Consider the following 19,101-nt stretch of genomic DNA (forward strand, 5'->3'; position numbering starts at 1 on the left):
AATACCAACATGTTTCAAGCAGAGCACCATAGTCCCTGTGCCCAAGAACACTAAGGTAACCTGCCTAACTGACTACCGACCTGTAGCACTCACTTCTGTAGCCATGAAATGCTTTGAAAGGCTGGTCATGGCTCACATCAACACCATTATCCCAGAAACCCTAGACCCACTCCAATTTCATACCGCACCAACAGATCCACAGATGATGCAATCTCTATTGCACTCCACACTGCCCTTTCCCACCTGGACAAAAGGAACATCTATGTGAGAATGCTATTCATTGACTATAGCTCAGCGTTCAACACCATAGTGACCTCAAAGCTCATCACTGAGCTAAGGACCCTGGGACTAAATACCTCCCTCTGCAACTGGATCCTGGACTTCCTGACGGACCACCCGCAGGTGGTAAGGGTAGGTAACAACACATACGCCACGCTGATCCTCAACACGGTAGCCCCTCAGGGGTGCATGCTCAGTCCTCTCCTGTACTCCCTGTTCACTCATGACTGCACAGCCAGGCACAACTCCAACACCATCATTAAGTTTACCCACCACTGTGACCTGTATGCTCTCGTTGGCTGGCCCTCGCTACATATTCGTCGCCAAACCCACTGGCTCCAGGTCATCTATAAGTCTTTGCTTGTTAAAGCCCCTCCTTATCTCAGCTCACTGGTCACCATAGCAACACCCGCCCGTAGCACGCACTCCAGCAGGTATATTTCACTGGTCATCCCCAAAGCCAACAGCTTCTTTGGCCACCTTTCCTTCCACTTCTCTGCTGCCAATGACTGGAAAGAATTGCAAGAATCACCAAAGCTGGAGAATTATATCTCCCTCACTAACTTTAAGCTTCAGCTGTCAGAGCAGCTTACCGATCACTGCACCTGTACACAGCCCATCTGTAAATAGCCCACCCAACTACCTCATCCCCATATTGTTATTTTTTTGCTATTTTGCACCCCAGTATCTCTACTTGAACATTATCATCTGCACAGCTATAACGCCAGTGTTAATGCTAATTGTAATTATTTCGCCACTATGGTCTATTTATGGCATTACCTCCCTAATCTTACTACATTTGCACACACTGTATATACATTTTTCTATTGTGATATTGACTGTACGTTTGTTAATCTCATGTGTAACACTGTGTTGTTATTTTTGTCACACTGCTTTGCTTTATCTTAGCCAGGTCGCAATTGTAAATTAGAACTTGTTCTCAACTGGCCTACCTGGTTAAATAAAGGTGAAATAAGGAAAATATATATATATATATATATATATATATATATATATATATATATATATATATATATATATATATATATATATATAGCCCCGCTATTGCTATTTACTGCTGCTCTTTAATTATTTGCTAGTCTTCTCTCTTACTTGTTTTTAAAAGGTATTTCTTAAAACTGCATTGTTGGTTAAGGGCTTGTAAGTAAGCATTTCACTCTAAAGTCTACACATTGTATTCTGCGCATGTGACAAATAACATTTGATGTGTCATCCAAAGCAGGAAATAGTGCTACTGAGGTAGAATACGGAAGATACAGACCAAGTGCGAGTCTCAGTCTAGGAGTGTTGAAAAAGAGTCAGTTTAGCCTTTTAGAGTGAGTTTGTGAGTGGGAGGAAAAAGGTTTGTGGGTGGGAGGAAAAAGGTTTGTGGGTGGGAGGAAAAAGGTTTGTGGGTGGGAGGAAAAAGGTTTGTGGGTGGGAGGAAAAAGGTTTGTGAGTGGAAGGAAAAGTTGCGGCAGGAAACGCCATTACCTTTGAATTGACTGTCACTCGTTTTATTTCATCTAAACCGTAAACTGTCCTCACTTCAACACTAGTGTCTAGGGAGACGATACACACCGTGAGGTGTTTTAAAGCGAACTGCTTCCTGGCCTGGTGAACACAAGGGAAGTATTCAGTTACACTGGTTTGAGGTTTAAATTAAAGGCATACACACAGAGTCTCACACACACACACACACACACAGGTTTAGGGTTTAAATGCATAATGCTGCATCGTCAATGTTACGCATTAACCCGTCAGAGAGAGAAACATCTGTAGAGGTTTTGTCTGCAGCCTCTGTTTATCCGTGTAGTCAATGTACCATCTGTCTCAATAAGGACGCAATTGTTCTACCGAGGGAGAAGAGTTTGATATTGGAAGATGTTGAGTTGTACACGCGGCACTAATGGGAAATGAGTGAGGATGGGAGATGGGAGACTGTTCACACACATATACACAAATCTGTCCACCACATGGATGGGTAAACACACTGTTTATTGTTGCAGAGTCAACAGTCCACCTGCATTGCTTCGGTGTTGAACCAGTAGGGTTTGTGGTGCAGGAATGTGTCACAGAGACAGATCCTCTCTGTGTGTGTGTGTGTGTGTGTGTGTGTGTGTGTGTGTGTGTGTGTGAATTCACTAGGCCAGTGGGCACCAAGGCATTCCTAGTTGATCACCTAACATTTCTGTAAAAAACAACAACGATAAAGCCTTGCCAAAGACAGTACAGTATGAAGATAGGCTAAAACTGCTTCTCCAATAGAAATCCCAGATCACACTTGTAGGCTAGCTGCAGAAACACGTTGTTGGGTCTAATGGTTGTCTAATGCCAAACTGCACATCCGCAAGCCATCAAATCAAAAAGGCACTCCTTTTTATAAAGTAGATGTTATAAAAAAATATATATATTTATTTTTACCCCAAATTGAGATATCCAATTGGTAGTTACAGTTTTGTCCGTACGTGAGTTGCAACGATAGGACTCGGGAGAGGCGAAGGTCGAGAGCCACGCGTCCTCGAAAACACGACCCTGCCAAGCCACACTGCTTCTTGACACACTGCTCGCTTAACCTGGAAGCCAGCCGCACCAATGTGTCGGAGGAAACACCGTCCAACTGGCGACCGTGTCAGCGTGCATGCTCCCGGGCCCGCCAGTTCCTAGAGCGCGATGGGACAAGGACATCCCGGACGACCCTGAGCCAATTGTGCGCCGCCTCATGGGTCTCCCGGTCGCAGCCGGCTGCGACACAGCCCGGGCTCAAACCCAAATCTGTAGTGATGCCTCTGGCACTGCTGAGCCACTCAGGAGGCCCTAAGTTGTTTTTGACAAAAATAAAAAAGGTGCCAGTTGTTCAGTTTTCAGTTCAGTTGTTGAGATTTCTAAACTTTTAAAACCATCACTAGAGAGAGACTGTCAACGAATACAGCAAAGAGCTGCTGTTTTTATGAGTATGTTCATGTTTAAGTTGTTATTCAGCACTGTCAACACTTTCTCCCTACTTCCACTAGCGCTACAACCAGCACTACAGCTGCAATGAATGAGTAGCAAAGTGTTTCCATAAGCTTACGTTGGTATTATTAGCAGCTTCCTGCGTGACTTTTTTAATATGAATGAATATTTCACTTTCTCTGGTCATCGGAGTAACAACGTTGGTGCATGAGGCAGAAATAATGCAGTGCGACTTGAGTTTCGCCATCAACGGAAGACTGTGTCCCCAGAGGGAGGGAGAGGAGGGACGGTGAGTCGGGTGAGGCTGCCTCACCGCTGCGTCCTCCCTCCCTTCAGACTAACCATCAGATGCAGCTCATCGGTCCAGTAAAAAAATAAGGAAATGATTATGCTCACCAGCTGTACCTCATAAGTAAAGCAACAATTATATTACCAGTGTGGTCATACTCCTAAACTGTTGTAATATCATTTCTAAACGGTCTGAGAAGAACATTGGCAGGAAGTGGCGGTTCTAGCTTGCATGCCTCCCTGGGCGACCCCCCCCCCCCCCCAAAAAGCACCATTCTGCACTGTCATTTTTATCCCGACATTTGGAACACAAGTAATCCTAACATTTAAAACTATATAAAATATACAAATACATACAAAAATAAGTATCATAAATATAATAAAGTAGTAACAAAGACAAATAGAAACCAATTGTAGTATATAAAAACAAGAAAAATCAATTTATTACACTATTACCCTATGGCTAACAAAAAACACACAAATCCTATATCACACAAATACACAAATAGAATAACACACTTATAAAAAAGAGAACCTGATTATTACACTATGGCACTTCAAACAAGAAACACAAACTAAATTGCACAGCTGCCATCTAAACCCTGACCTTTCTTGCCTTCCTTGATGCAAAGTCATCAATTACATCATCATAAGAAATCAGCCCAGCAATTGCATGGGCAATACTGATGACAACAAGGCCACTAAGGCGTTCCTGTCACATGGTGGACCTTTGAAAAGCTTCCCTCTGCTTCAGCTACGGTCACTGGATGAGGAAAACAAATTCTGAGAGCAGTCCACAAATTGATATACATTTCTGAGAGCTCCCTTTCATGTATCATTATCAGCAGATCAAGCAGGTTCATGGTCTTCGATGGCAAGTCAGGCAAGTTCTTCAGTTCCTGTGCAATCTCTCTGCCATCCAAGTCTGAGTGTTCTTTATAGTGCAGTGTCATACCTCACATTGTTCTGTCAGCTCCTCATTTGAGAGACTTTGGAAGGTTGACAGCACATTTTCCAATGTGGAAAAGGTTGCAGCATCAACAACGACATTGAAAAATGTCACCTCCAGCTTCTTCAGGGCATCACTCAAAGGTTCATCAAATGATTCGTATGAAAAGTGCCACTTTGTGGAACTCAGCCTTCTTTTGATGTAGAACGGCCTCTACATGCAAATATCCTTGGCTGGCGTTTGTGCGGTCATAAAGCCTGTTGCCCTGTAGCTACTGAGACCTCGCTCTGTCTTTCTGAGAAGACTGACTGCAACATCCACATGCACACTGGGAGACTGCATCAGCTTGCTCACATGTTGGATCTGGCTCAAGGTGTCGTACCACACCACTGTACAGATGCTGAAGCGCTACGATCCCACCTCCTCTGACAAGGACTGGGCCTCAATCTTTATCACAGGGTCTTTGGTTTGATCCCTCACCTCAATCAGTGCCTCTCTCACTGCTGCTGCCTGATACCTCAGTGGCTCGACACTCTTAACTTGGCTCTCCCACCTTGTCTCAGTCCACATCTTCAAAGTGACGTCCACGTGTTTTTTTCAGGATGGCCCATCTCTGTGTGGAGGCTGAGAACAAGGTGTACAGTTTGTGTAAGATGCCAAAGTAACCTGTGGCATCAACAGAACATTTAGCAGCATCAGCCACAACCAGGTTCAAAGTGTGACCCCCACATGGCTCCAATAGAGCTCTTGGATTCATTTCCAGGAGTCTGGCTTGGACACCTTTGTTTTTGCCTCTCATGTTGGATCCGTTATCACGAGACTGTCCGCTGCAGTCCTTAAAATGAATTTTTAGCTCCTCTAATCTTTTGAGAATCAGGGATTCCAAATGTTGGTCCGTGGACTCCTCTGCCTCCAAAACCCCCATCAAATGTTCCTTTATGTGTGGCTCCTCCTTCAGTGACAATTCTAATCACAACTGACAACTGTTCAGTGTGGCTGAGGTGCAATCTAGAATGATAGAGAATCATTTTGCCAGCTTGATGTCACTCACCGTTATTGAAATGACCTGGCTACTCAACAAATCAATGAGTTCATTCTGCATTTGGTTGCCAAGGTAGCTGGTGTAACTCGAGGTCCCTTTTTGGACACGGATCAAATCATGACTATATCAAATTGTGCCATCAATCCAACCTCTTTGAGGAAATTTCCATTTGATGGAGAGTAGTGTTTCTGTGTGTCTCCTTAGTGGCAGATTTCTAATTGCCAGAGACTACACAATAGCAGTCAGACGTGTCAACACCTCTCACATGTTGGATCTGGCTCAAGATGGCCCATCTCTCGTGATTATCAATTGTTTCCCCTTTTGTGAGTCTCATCGCCAGTTCTTTCCATGTTTTCATGCAGTTCTGGTGTTCTGGACTGATGCCGTATGAAGTCAGCAAAGAACTTGCATGTTTCCAGTCAGTCAGTCCTGAGCTTGCTAAATGAATTTTCTTCTTAAAAAAAAAATTGCAGCAGAAGCAGAAGAGGCTGTTGTTTCTTTCAGAAAACACCGATCAACTACTAGGGATGTTTTTACCACTCACCAAGATCTTCCTGAAATACTGGTGGTGGCAACTTCTTCCATCACTCTCATTCCTTGGGAAAACAAAGTCAGGTGGTACCTCACTTGGTCCTCTGCAAACTAGTTGTGTCTGAATTGTGTCAGTCAGAACTGAAGGCCAGTCAGCAGTGTCACGACTTCCAACGAACGTGGCTCCCCTGCCTGTTCGGGCGGCGCTCTGCGGTCTACTAGCTGACCCCGATCCCCTTTTCCGTTTGTTATGTCTTATTGGTTGCACCCGTTTCTTATTTGAGTTTTGGTTCAGGACTATTTAGGCCCGTCTGCTTTTGTGCGGGCTTGTTTTCTGTTAGTCTAGGTTGGTTACGTGTTGTGTTCCCTGTCTGTTTGTGCCCAGTTTTGGGTTGGACACTTTTGTCTTCGCCTGTTGTTTTTGGCGTTAATTGTGGATACCGCAATAAAGTTCGGTTTCCCCAATTTTCCTCTGCTCTCTGCGCTTGACTCCGCCCCCACCACTCCTGGCTGCGTGACACAGTGGTTCATCCTCAGCAGCAGGATTTGGTGGGGATGCTGCTACAGGCATTTCTAATGGAGAGCACATGGGCATTAGTTTACACACGTTATTCACAGCATTTATAGTGATGGAACATCCCACATACATACCCAGTAATAATAAAATCCTTGTTACCTACAATATGTAAACTTAGAACTTTGCAAAAGGGAAATTATTTATTCTGTTTATGTTATGCAGGGATGCACACACACACACACGTGCCCGTGTGCCACAAACACACCTGAAGAATCCTGCTGGGGAGAAGTGGAAGCAAATGGGTCTTCATCCTCATCCTCAGGCTCAGACAACATTTGTGAAGACACCTGTATGGCTGAGGAGGTAGATGGCTCCTCATCCTGAGGCTCCGAGATCATTTCTGAAGAGGCCTATGTGGCTGAGGAGAAGAATGGCTCCTCATTCTGGCCAGTGCCAGAGGGTGCTCCAAAGTATTTCAGAAGGTCCCCTGAATTTGCATTAAAATACAGTATACAAATGCAACAAAATGTCTGCGAAACCACAGTATATATTCACAGTATTATGAATGATTTGTGGTTTATTTGGTAGCAATTTGCAGTGTGACTGATTTTACTAATGGCATTAGTACTGTACAAAGTTAGAGGTTCGCTATTTGATAGATTCCCCCGCGCTCCCTACCTCGGGCTTCCAGTGGGGAGACCGGAGGTCAACCTACCCCCGCCCACCTCCCCAACTCGTACTTCTGAGTGGGAGACCTCCCAGGCAGTAGCCTGCCTAGCTCAACTAGAATCAGGGCGCCCACTCCGACAAGGTTATTTGACCCACAGTCCCACGCGGTGACATGATATCATTGACGTGCAAATGAGCGATAGAAAATCTATTTTTTGTGTGGGCACCCCGTGCCGTGCCTGGCAAGATGCCGCACTGGTCGGCTGCCCATGTCGCCAATACCTAAATTTGCCAATGTTGGCAGGTCAATTAAAGCATAGCCAATATGCAGTGGTAATGTATTGGGCCTATAGCCTACTACAAACCTGATTGAACTGTTTTTAATTGGTTCATGGCGTACATTTTTTATGACGCGTTTAAAATCTAAATCTGATCTCAGCTTGCATTTTGACTCAGAAAGTGATCCTGGCTCAGAAAGTGATCCTGGCTCAGAAAGTGATCCTGGCTCAGAAAGTGATCCTGGCTCAGAAAGTGATCCTGGCTCAGAAAAGGTTGGTTACCACTGCACTACACCTTTGTCTTACCTAAACCCCAGTATAACTGGTCCGGAACCCTGATACACACACTCCTACAAAACACACACTTTCACAAGAAACACACACAAACCCAATGAGTAAAACGTAGAAACTCCAACAACCACAAAGACCACAGAAAGACTTTGGCACAAAAGGCATGAAACCCACACATACTGGAGTCCCCTGGGCATTTAGAGCAGAGTGGTGGGTCCCTGCTAGGAGAGGACTCTCCCAGTATAGTATCCCCTGTAACCACAACCTGTGGGAAGGTATCACAGTTTCAGCCATAAGGAATGAATGGACCTTAGTGTCTATGATCCCAATAGATCTGAGTGACAAGCTGAAATAGGAGCCGTTTAGCACCTCCGCCCGCTCCCAAGTTCGGGGAATCTTGACACTGCAGGGTAGGTTCTTCTACTGTACTCAGTCTATGGGCTAGACTGGGAGCTTTGAGTGACATGTAACTTGCTCCCACAGTCCGAGAGAAATGAAGAGGATTAACTTTCACTGAGCGTAATAACTCAAGTTAACAAAAAAGCCAGAGGATGTCACTAACAGGATGTCACCCCATCAGACCCCTGCAGTAACCTACTGAAGTGTGTGTAAACGTACTCAAGCGGCGGTGAACTTAAGAGAGCCTGTAAGTGGATGATGGGTAGTCTCCTCTCCTCAGCAATGTTATCCACTTCACTGTGGAAACCGAAGCCAAGTCGGCCGAAAAGCTAAACAGGGAGGGGGGGGAGAGAGAGGACACAGGGTCTCTGCACTGACAGCTGGAGTGTCCCTACATCCACATATTCACACACAGAGTCAACCACTCTCCACAGAGGTACCACTCACTGGCATCGATTCCACCCCGCTGACTCCCTCTAACAGATTAACATATCGAAGACAAACACAGGGACATACCGTATGTGTACACAGTCACACACACATACACAAATAAATACACATTAAACAAACATATGCTGTACACACACACAGGGGACCACCCTGCACCATGTGGGTAGAGCACGTAGCATTGAACCATCAAAAGACACACGTTCATTTGTGCTGCCATCTTTCATCTCTCCATGTGTACACACTGCAGTCCGCAGCCAATTATGACTGAAGCAGCAGCACATCTGTGTATCGACAGGCAGGGGAGGGGCTATTTATAGCGCAATATTAGAAGAGCTGCTCACAACTTACTGACTGGAACTCCCTTTCATTAGGGAAATAAGGAAATGTATTTAAAGCCTTTAGAGACTAGTAAGAGAGACGCAAACAGATTGGGTCTCTAAGTAAAAAGATAGACTATAGCCAACATGTAGAGCTTTACATATAGACTGATCTATCTCTCGGATGAAAACCTCAACACTGAGAGAACAGTGGTTCGGGAGGGGCAGAGAGGAGGTATGGTAAACCAGCATCAACACACACAGATGCACGTTTGGGGAACTAACAGGAAGTAAACAGCGAAATGCTGAGAGAAATGGGATGAGAGAGGACGTACGGCAAACCCTACAATCAGACCAGGGCCACCATTTTGGCTCAACCCAATTAGTGCCAATTACCTGGACTGTTGACAATCAACCCTCTGGGTCATGACAATGGAGAGGAGAGGAACGAGAGGCTTGAGAGGCTGGCAGCTGGACCATGTGGGGACCGAGGGAGTGGAGCTAAACAAAAGATTTCTGAAATGATGGCTGCCTGCCTTCCTATTCTGTCAATGGCAGCCACTTCACATGCTCATTGACACATAGAACAGCATGAGATAAAGAGCCCAGATTGAGAGGCATGCACACACACACACACACTAAGAACAACTGGGTCGGCCTGCCGGGTGGCGCAGTGGTCCAGGGCACTGTATCACAGTGCTAGTTGTGCCACCAGAGACTCTGGGTTCGCGCCCTGGCTCTGTTGCAGCCGGCCGCGACCGGTAGGTTCGTGGGGTGAGGCACAATTGGCCTAGCGTCGTCCGGGTTGGGCCGGTAGGGATATCCTTGTCTCATCGCGCACTAGCGACTCCTGTGGTGGGCCAGGCGCAGTGCACGCTAACCAGGTCGCCAGGTGCACAGTGTTTCCTCCGACACATTGGTGTTAAGAAGCAGTGCGGCTTGGTTGGGTTGTGTTTCGGAGGACGCATGGCTTTCGACCTTCGTCTCTCCCGAGCCCGTACGGGAGATAGTAACTACTAACAATTGGATACCACGAAAATGGGGTAAAATTCTTTAAATAAATCAAAAGAACAAGTGGGTCCCCACTCCGATCAAAGAGCATTTGACTGGTTCCTGTCCCCAGTTCACTGTAGCGTGTAATGTGACAGGATTCTGGTCAAAACAACTGGATGTGTGTACACCAGTGTAGGCTGGTGGAAACCATGTGTTCAATTAATGTATTTGATACCATTCCAGCCATTCCGCTCCAGCCATTACCAAATACCCCGTCCTCCCAAATTAAGGTGCCACCAACCTCCTGTGGTGTACACTGTGTGCCATGTGAATAAGTCTTAATCCCCATAATTCCCTCTGTTCTGGACGGGTGCCTGTTGGCGTCCTAACAGGTCAGAGGCAGGCAGCGCAGGATTGTGTGTGTACAGTACAGTGGCACACGTCAACACAAAGGGCGCAGTGTGGGGACGACTGGCTATTGTGGGGACACACAGGGAAGGCAGATGGGGGTAATAACTGGGAATGGGGCCTTGCAGAACAAGTGTTATCGCACAACACTTCTTCAACACAGGTTCTCCCTGTTACCAGTCAATGGTTCAGTCACAGTCTGTACCATAGAAATATCTGTAGATAGGGCTGGGAACTGTTCTATAGATTCTATTTCTATGGTATGTACTCTGTGACTCAAATAAGAGGGTGTTAAGAGCTTGTGTTTAAGTCATTCAGTATACGGACTTAATATTCCACATCGGGTGCTGACTTCATCTGGGCACTTCCATGGGAAGGTAAGAGGGGGTGTGACTAATGGAGACATTCCCATCCCAGATAATGGCTGAGTGTGTACACAGTCTGGGTTGTACACAGCAATCTGACAGCGCAACAAGCAAGAAACACAATAAGCTCCTTCTCCACCAACCACTAAGGAAACTCGATGAGGTGACGCAACAAATATCCGCTATTACATTTGTAATGCAAACTGCCTTACACAGTCATAAAAACAAAAACTAAATATCCCTTGGGTCATCTTTCAAGGGAAAACACCAAGTTGTTTGTTTCATTTTTCCTGCTCCATCCTATTTATAACAACAAGCCCTTAATACATTCCTAGTTACATCGGTCCAATCCTGGAAAACAAGCTGAAAATCTGTGAGGGCAAGACAAATACTCAGACTGTTTCCTCTTGAGTGGTTTCACCATCATCACTAATCAGGCTAGTAGTGTGTGTGTGTGTGGTAGTAGTCCCCATTCCCTAGTATGTTTAGAGATCTTAGATGGGTAACACAAATCAGAGCTATCGTAGGTTTATTATCTTATTTCCTGGTTGAAGAGAAAGCACTTTCACTGCAACAAAGCCCTCTCAGGGGACAGTGTGGGTACTGAACAGAGCACACAGCACTTTGATTAAAACACCAGCCTGGGAGACATTTAGGTATGTGTCCCTCCCAAATGGTGCACTACCCATAGGGTTCTGGTCTAAAGTAGTGTACTACATAGGGAATATGGAGTCATTTGGGACAGATCCTAGAAAGAGGCGTTGGCACATGGGCCAGCTAAACAATCTGGGTGATGTGGATGGACAGTTTGTGCACTCAAGATGACAAGGCAGAGCATTATGGGAAATGGTATACCTGTCTCAAATGACCTGTGACCCAAACTGTTCCCTATTCCCTAAATAGTGCACAACTTTTGAACATGGCTCTGTTCAAGATTAGTCCACCATATAGGAAATACGGTGCTATTTGGGGCACAAACTTTGCCATTTATGAACTAAACATCCATCGAGCAAGGCCTATTCCTCCATGTATGAGCTAAACATCCAACGAGCAGGGCCTATTCCTCCATGTATGAGCTAAACATCCAACGAGCAGGGCCTATTCCTCCATTTATGAGCTAAACATCCAACGAGCAAAGCCTATTCCTCCATTTATGAGCTAAACATCAACGAGCAAAGCCTATTCCTCCATTTATGAGCTAAACATCCAACGAGCAGGGCCTATTCCTCCATTTATGAGCTAAACATCCAACGAGCAGGGCCTATTCCTCCATTTATGAGCTAAACATCCAACGAGCAATACCTATTCCTCCATGTATGAGCTAAACATCCAATGAGCAGGGCCTATTCCTCCATTTATGAGCTAAACATCCAATGAGCAGGGCCTATTCCTCCATTTATGAGCTAAACATCAACGAGCAGGGCCAATTCCTCAATTTTTGAGCTAAACATCCAACAAGCAGGGCCTATTCCTCCATTTATGAGCTAAACATCCAACGAGCAAAGCCTATTCCTCCATTTATGAGCTAAACATCCAACGAGCAGGGCCAATTCCTCAATTTTTGAGCTAAACATCCAACAAGCAGGGCCTATTCCTCCATTTATGAGCTAAACATCCAACGAGCAAAGCCTATTCCTCCATTTATGAGCTAAACATCCAACGAGCAGGGCCTATTCCTCCATTTATGAGCTAAACATCCAACGAGCAAAGCCTATTCCTCCATTTATGAGCTAAACATCCAACGAGCAAAGCCTATTCCTCCATTTATGGACGTCCAACTATTCCTTTTATTTCAGTCATCCAATGGTTGCCAGTAAAAATCCCCATTTCTGGTCCACCATCCACCCTATAATGTATCTTCTTTAGTGTCCACTGTGAGGAGCTGAGTGACCCTAAAGGTCAACATTTCCAATGTATGACAAATGGAAGGGGTCATTTAAGAGGTGGACGGGGGGAGGGAATAAAAGAGTGAAAGGGCATTTGTAGCTGCCAGACTGGACAGCAACCCCTTCTATAGGCTATATTTGGTTTGCCCCCCTCCCATCTAGTCTGAAGGCCACTTGAGAAATTCAAAGCGAGGCCGCGCCGCATAAAGGGAGTGGATTGAGAGGCCCGCTTAATGCCTGTCCACAATGTCTACCCCCCCCCCCCCCCCCCCCCACACACACACACACCAAAGACCCCCACCCCTTTTTCCCGTAATCCCATGAGTCCCCGGCCAGTCCTCCCAGAGCCTGAAAGAGCGAGCCTGACACGAGTCTCTGACTCCCCCCCGCCCTGTCCCCCTCCCTAAACCCATTATACTTCCTTTGTCCCCCCGAGGGACCAGGAGTGAGTGTAGGGCCCGTCGGCCGGGCTGGAGCAGGCAGGTGTTGAGGCAGCTCCAGTGGGATGGAGTGGTGGGAGAGGGGGTGTGCGAGTCAGGGGGGGGTCTGGTTCTCCATCTGTCAGGACAACCTGATGGCCTGGCATAACACACACCCACCTCTTGTTTGTCGCTGACATGACAGCCCACAGGGCCACAGGCGGAGCAACGGCAACTGTAACCAGGATTATGTATTGCTCTAAATGCATTTGGGAGGGTCGATGTCAGGAGGAGGGACACACCCACCACAACCTGCTTGGTTCTTTTATCTGGCTCTCCATCAAGGGCTCAACTCACCACCACAGGAATGACAGGAGTTAGACATTATAATAATGGCAAGGATAGTTGACTTGTTATTCTATGAGTATTGGGGCGAAGATTAAGCACAGCTCATAAATCACAGTTCTAGTACTAAACACGGCAGTAATAAAAGCACGTGCTTAACTTGTAACAAGTTACAAAGTTAGGACAGCAAACAGTTTCTCACATAAAAAGGCAGGTAAGTTGACACCCTTCATGAGTGCGCATGCAACAGAGAGAGTCTGTAACACAACGACGATACATACCTTGTCGAACAGAGATTTCCATTGCTGAGATGGGGAAAGAGGAAAGGAGCGGGTAGAGAAAGAGAGAGAAAAGAGGAAAGAAAAGGTTTCAGAGAGAAAGGTGCCATTTAACAGATAGACACGCCTGTCATTAAGGAGTGATGTCAGCAGGTAGCCTACAAGGGCTTTCCTTCATTCAATGAATCAATATCATTGGACAATTGAGGACATCATCGGTTATGTATGGTAGTAGCCATGCTACGTCTGCTCGGGTTAGCTGTAATGAACACATATGGATTGTTGACTGTGATGATATAATGACTATGGTCTATGAAGCTCTCTGAGAATGGTCACTGGCATTGTAATATTCATAGCTTACAACCATAACACAACAGTATGATATAGTTCTGACATAACATAGGCCATCATTGTAAATAAAAATGAGTTATTTGAATTGCCTAGTTAAATAAAAAAAATACACGCTAGTGTAGAATACACCGTGGGAAAAAGGTGTCTTTAGGGCGATCTGTATTAGGATGAAATTGAAAAACGCTGATGACAATATGAATATGGCTCAAGACTTACGTCCTCTGTGGCCACGGGAAGGACATCGATACTCTCCAGCACTTCTATCTCGTCTCCCTCCGCGTTCGCTGCCACTGCTGGAGAGGAATGCACCGGCACGTCCCGAGACGCGTCCGGCATCGTCAGGCTGCCCCCCCTCTCAATCCTCTACTGGGCGATTAAAATCCTTACCGACAAACAATATCCATTCTCTGCTATTTGAGCCACATTACGCACATAATCCATATTAGAGAAATCCCAAGCGAGGCTAATCAACGCAGGTGTCTCAAACACAATTGGGTATACTTATTCCAACCCTGGTCCTCTGAGGCTATTTGGAAAAATATATTAGCCCACGAAATAACATCTATCCTCCGTTTGTTCACAAGCTCATTGAAGAGAAAAGATATGTTCAATAGATCCACGCACAGAGAAAAAGTTGAGTGCCGAGTTGGGTGTCCGTGGAGTGCACATCTGCGTCTCGCCACAGTGTGTGTGTAACAACTGAATTGGATGTGTGTGGCCACCAAGTCCTTCTCCTATTTCATACGACAGCCCACCTGCAACTCAGTCCAGCTCTCTGTGGACAGACACGGCATTTTTCACTCCGGAAGTACTGAATTCTCCTTGGAACGGACAGGCAGGCAACTATCCAAGTTGACAGCAGTGATTGTTCATTCCAATGTGACTCACCTGAAAATGAAATAGAATAGAGGTGTGTGTGGCGATAATGAAAGCAATTGGCTACTCACTTCAAGCATAGTTGTAAAAAAAACCCAGCACAAAACAGCATATAATGCTATTCAGTCTACTGCGCAAAAAGCAGCATGCGTAGCCTAAATGTCATGCCATTCGGTCACTGAACACTCACTCAAAACATGTCGAGTCGACCGTCCAAAAGTCGCGCAAGTGTAAATTCAGGTGCGTCATTGTACTCTCGCAGTTGTTTTCAGCGACGCAGATCAGCCAGCTGCCGAACTCCACTGTCTCACAGTCAGCAGCCTCTAGGAACACACTGACTCTGCTCCCCGAGTTGGATCGCGACCAGCCTGCACTCTGGCACTGTTCAAGCCGGAAGGCAGGCAGGCAGGCAATTACCTTCGGCTCTGTTGTACTACCACATGCGTGCCTCTGGCGCAGGGAAATATGGATGTTTGGCTGCGAGGTGAGAACACCACACACAGAAGGCTTCGAGGAACCCCGGTTCACACCAGCTGGCTCTCACTCCGGTACTTTATCACGTTATGTCATCAGATAGACAGTGCGCGCATGCGACTCAGTGAGGAGACTTGGCTGAAGAGGATTCAAATTCAACTCACAAATGTAGGTGTGGGCTATTCAAATACATAACATAGTATTCAGACAGGGGAAGTGCCTGATACGGATCTAATTCAAAGAGGGACAATTCTATCCTGTAAAATTTCCATCCAACATTCACTGAAAGGGTGGTGAATTAAATCATGAAGCATAGCACCTACTAAGCTACTATCAAAGTCAGTTTCGGACACTTATGGTACCAAACACTGTTTTACTTTTCTTTTCACCTTCCTTCCTCTCTGTATCTGGGTGGTAAGTGGGTTGAGGTTGAGGAGGGTAATAAGGGCCTGTAAATTCCAGGTTGCGTTTCAGGGTCATAAACAAACACTCCCCTGCAGGCCTGCAATGACAATCAGCAAAATGATGGGTCTTCCATTCCAGAGGACCACCTACCCATTATCTATAATCACTTCAAACAAACCATTCATTTAAGATCAACTTGTGTGTGTGTGTTGTGTCGTTTGTGTGCCCACGCAAGTTATTTTGTGGCTGTGGGGTGCAGCTGCTTTTGAGTGGGCTGGTAGCACTGTAAAGAGATTGTATCTCTCTCACAAAACTTCTCCATGCTATTCGATAGTATTACCATGGAAACAATATGGCCATAGTTTATTTTTAACCGTATGGGTCTTCTGACACCTACACAGCACTTTTGGATGAAACTGCAGCCAACAATGTTTTAACAGCGAAATACTATACTACCCGTCCTCAACTGGCCTCAAAACGCTTCCTCCGAGAGAGAGCGAAGCTGTTGGGATGCCATCTGCAGTCAACTGTACAATTACCATGTGTGAGATGACAATTGAACTAATCTCATCACCCTGAACCACATCGCAACTACTCTATAAGTATACTGAATGTGGGGTCTCTATTTCTAATGACTTTTCCTAGTACTTTAGCCTAACACTGCTGTGGTTTCCATTCAAACTTCTACTTAGATCATGCTCACTTGAGTATCACCGTCCGATAGCCTTGGCTTAACTAACCCATGAGGAAAGCATTCCAATCCCCTGCTGGTTGCACATGTTGAAATCTATGCAATTTGGCCAGTCAGACACTTAGTCATATGTTGCTCATGAGTTACAGCGACACTTGGAGACAATCATAGTATCCACATCCCCCATGTCACCAGTGAGTGACTCAAACCATTGGCCCGCCTGCAGGAGGGGAACCGCCAATTTAAATGACCTAACTGGGTGAATCATTCACGTGTCAACTTTCACAGGTCAAATGGCGTCAGCTCTGAAAGTGGAACAGCCCACGGGAGAGGAATGCTTATCAACGCCGTCTCAGAATGTGAGTAGCAGCTGTCTGTGTAGGTGAAAACAGGAACATATGACCTGCTAGACACACATGTACTCGCTCACACGTACACTGTTAAGGCTCTGCGTTCCATGTATTTGCATCTCTCTCACACATGCACACACACAGAGTGAAAATAAACAGACCAATCGGTTAGGCCCTAGGGAATAATCTTCATGGCTTAACAGGCAATTTTATGCAGTCTGGTGGGGATCATTAGAGAGAGACGAGTTAAATCTGTCCCCTAGGGACCCGTTTGGGCCCTGAATATTGTTGTTAGGTAGCTGTGGTGGTGTACAGTCTGTGCTGTCTTGTGGATATTGGAATCATTATGACAATACTGCCACCATGTGTCCACAGGCAGACCAACAGTTACATCACTACCTCATCCTTCACGTGAACTTTGGGAGCAAGAATCAGGGGGAATGACATCACCGGCTGCCTCCTTCCCTGACCAATGTAGTGAGGACCTGAAATGAAATGACCTCAAGACGACAACAACTACACTCTAGCCAAAATTTCACCAATCACTTCTGCAGTCTGCGGATGACTTGCATAACGTGCTCTGAGGGAGGCACTGTTCCGAAAACGTTGGCGATACCCAATAAATCATTGGAAGCGTATATATTATGCGACTTTATTTAAAATGCACCTCTCCGTTTGCCAGCACCTCTTGACTATTTGGATGTGCATCAACTGCTGCTTTTTCTATAAAGTGCATTATGGGGGGAAAAGGATGGATCCCAAATGCAATAAAAACATTCTTGACACAGGATTAAAGTGGATTTATTTATTATAAACATTGGAAAGGCAAAATGTGAAACACAATTGTCCTAATGTTCTGGGAGTTGGAGGTGCTGGATAACATTTGGATAATTGGAATAGTACCATTGTGAGGAATGTTGGCTTCATTATAACAGTATATTTGATATAACAATATTGGAGGATGATCAGAAAAAAGCAATGCATGCAAATACAGCTCCTGCAAATATAACTGTACAGCCTCACATAGCAAGCACACACAATTTTGACATGCTCACCCAACACACACCGTTTGATTTGACATGCATGCCCAACACACACACACACACCACCTGGGTGGTCCATACCCATACAGGAAGCCATGGGAGGGCCACAGTGGATACTTCTGCCTTACTGAGTTCTAGGGGTAAGGCTCAGACATACGGCGCAGGCATCCCAACCGGAACATCCATTGATTGAACATGGGCCGATTCAGCCTTACAAAATGTGTAAGTGTGCCACCGAGGTTCGGACCCTGGAAGGCAAACTAAAGAACAACATTTTAATAACAGCAGAACAGCCTTTACTGAACAGGTTTGAGGATATTAGAAACGACTAAATAACGGAGTGAAAGCGAATCCCTTTATAGCATCGAATGTGGCTTTGTTGTACCATTATAGCTTCAGCACATGAACTTCATAATGTCCCGTTTGTTCAAATAAAACAAACATACAAGCAGTTATATATACACACGTTATTTCCACATTGCTTCAGTATGTTGTGTATGGTATTGGTTCTTTTGCTTATTCATTTCACTACCCTTACTTCAACTGATTAAGATTGAGTTGTTTCACCATTTCAATCCACACAGGTATTCCCCCCAAAAATGTTATATATATATTGCGCAAAGAGAAGAAATCACGAGCTTCATCAGTACTTATATAATCACATTTTGAATATAAATATTATATATAGACAGAGTGCGCAGACACCAAAATAAAGAACAATATAGCAGTCATTTTCTTGTGAAATCTCTAGGTGTAAAACTAAATAAAGTGAGCTTTTTCCCCCTCATCACATGGGGGACATACTGGATGTTTTATGACCTTGGGGAGATATTTATTGGGAGAGGGTACAAGGTTTAGCCTGGTCCCAGATCTGTTTGTGCGGTCCTGCCAACTCCTATTTCCTATGGGGCAGACCCTAACTTGCACTTAAGTTGAATTTTCACTTAGTCATGTATTGATGTCAATGGGAGACTGGAGTGAATCCTAGCTTTTCACTTATAGACCTAGTAGTTGGCAAAACAGCACAAACAGATTTGGGTACAAGTATCGCAGAGGTTAGATTTGCACGGTGGTGGGTGGATCACCGTTGTTTGAGCAGCACTCTGTACATGGCGAAGCCCAGTACGGCGAACACAGTGGCTCCCGCGCTCACTCTCAACCAGAAGGTGGAGCTCTTCAAGTCAGCCTGTGTCACATGTCTGAGAAGAGAGCGAGAGAGAGCGAGAGAGAGCGAGAGAGAGCGAGAGAGAGA

General features: G+C 45.5%; 2 protein-coding genes and 1 long non-coding RNA gene across 8 annotated transcripts in view; 1 reads left to right on the forward strand and 2 right to left on the reverse strand.

Moving 5' to 3' along the window:
- The window catches only part of LOC110485824 (rhomboid-related protein 3), a 56,957-nt gene extending 41,433 nt beyond the window's left edge, over positions 1-15,524 (reverse strand). The window contains exons 1-3 of one of the 5 annotated variants that reach the window (XM_036940500.2): positions 15,077-15,468; positions 14,227-14,898; positions 13,663-13,686 (exon numbers count right to left, since the gene is read on the reverse strand). In XM_036940500.2, the coding sequence (XP_036796395.1) occupies positions 13,663-13,686; positions 14,227-14,346 (144 nt within the window). In that variant the 5' untranslated portion in view covers positions 14,347-14,898; positions 15,077-15,468. Of the gene's footprint in view, positions 1-13,662; positions 13,687-14,226 lie in introns of all 5 variants that reach the window. The other 4 variants (XM_021557014.3, XM_090195908.1, XM_021557017.3 and 1 more) reach the window with 4 other exon arrangements.
- Positions 15,525-16,732: 1,208 nt separating this feature from the next.
- LOC110485826 (uncharacterized) lies at positions 16,733-17,974 on the forward strand. The gene is made up of 2 exons (XR_002467983.3): positions 16,733-16,815; positions 17,182-17,974. It is a non-coding gene; the product is annotated as an uncharacterized LOC110485826 (long non-coding RNA).
- Positions 17,597-19,101, reverse strand: part of LOC110485825 (mitochondrial Rho GTPase 1-A) — a 33,547-nt gene continuing 32,042 nt past the window's right edge. For both annotated transcript variants that reach the window (XM_036940499.2, XM_036940498.2), the window contains one exon: positions 17,597-19,048. In XM_036940499.2, coding sequence (XP_036796394.2) covers positions 18,931-19,048 — 118 coding nt within the window. In that variant the 3' untranslated portion in view covers positions 17,597-18,930. The remainder of the gene's footprint in view (positions 19,049-19,101) is intronic.

This window comes from Oncorhynchus mykiss, chromosome 13 (assembly GCF_057628025.1).
Source record: "Oncorhynchus mykiss isolate SJ-2025 chromosome 13, ASM5762802v1, whole genome shotgun sequence".
NCBI classification, from domain to species: Eukaryota; Metazoa; Chordata; class Actinopteri; order Salmoniformes; family Salmonidae; genus Oncorhynchus; species Oncorhynchus mykiss.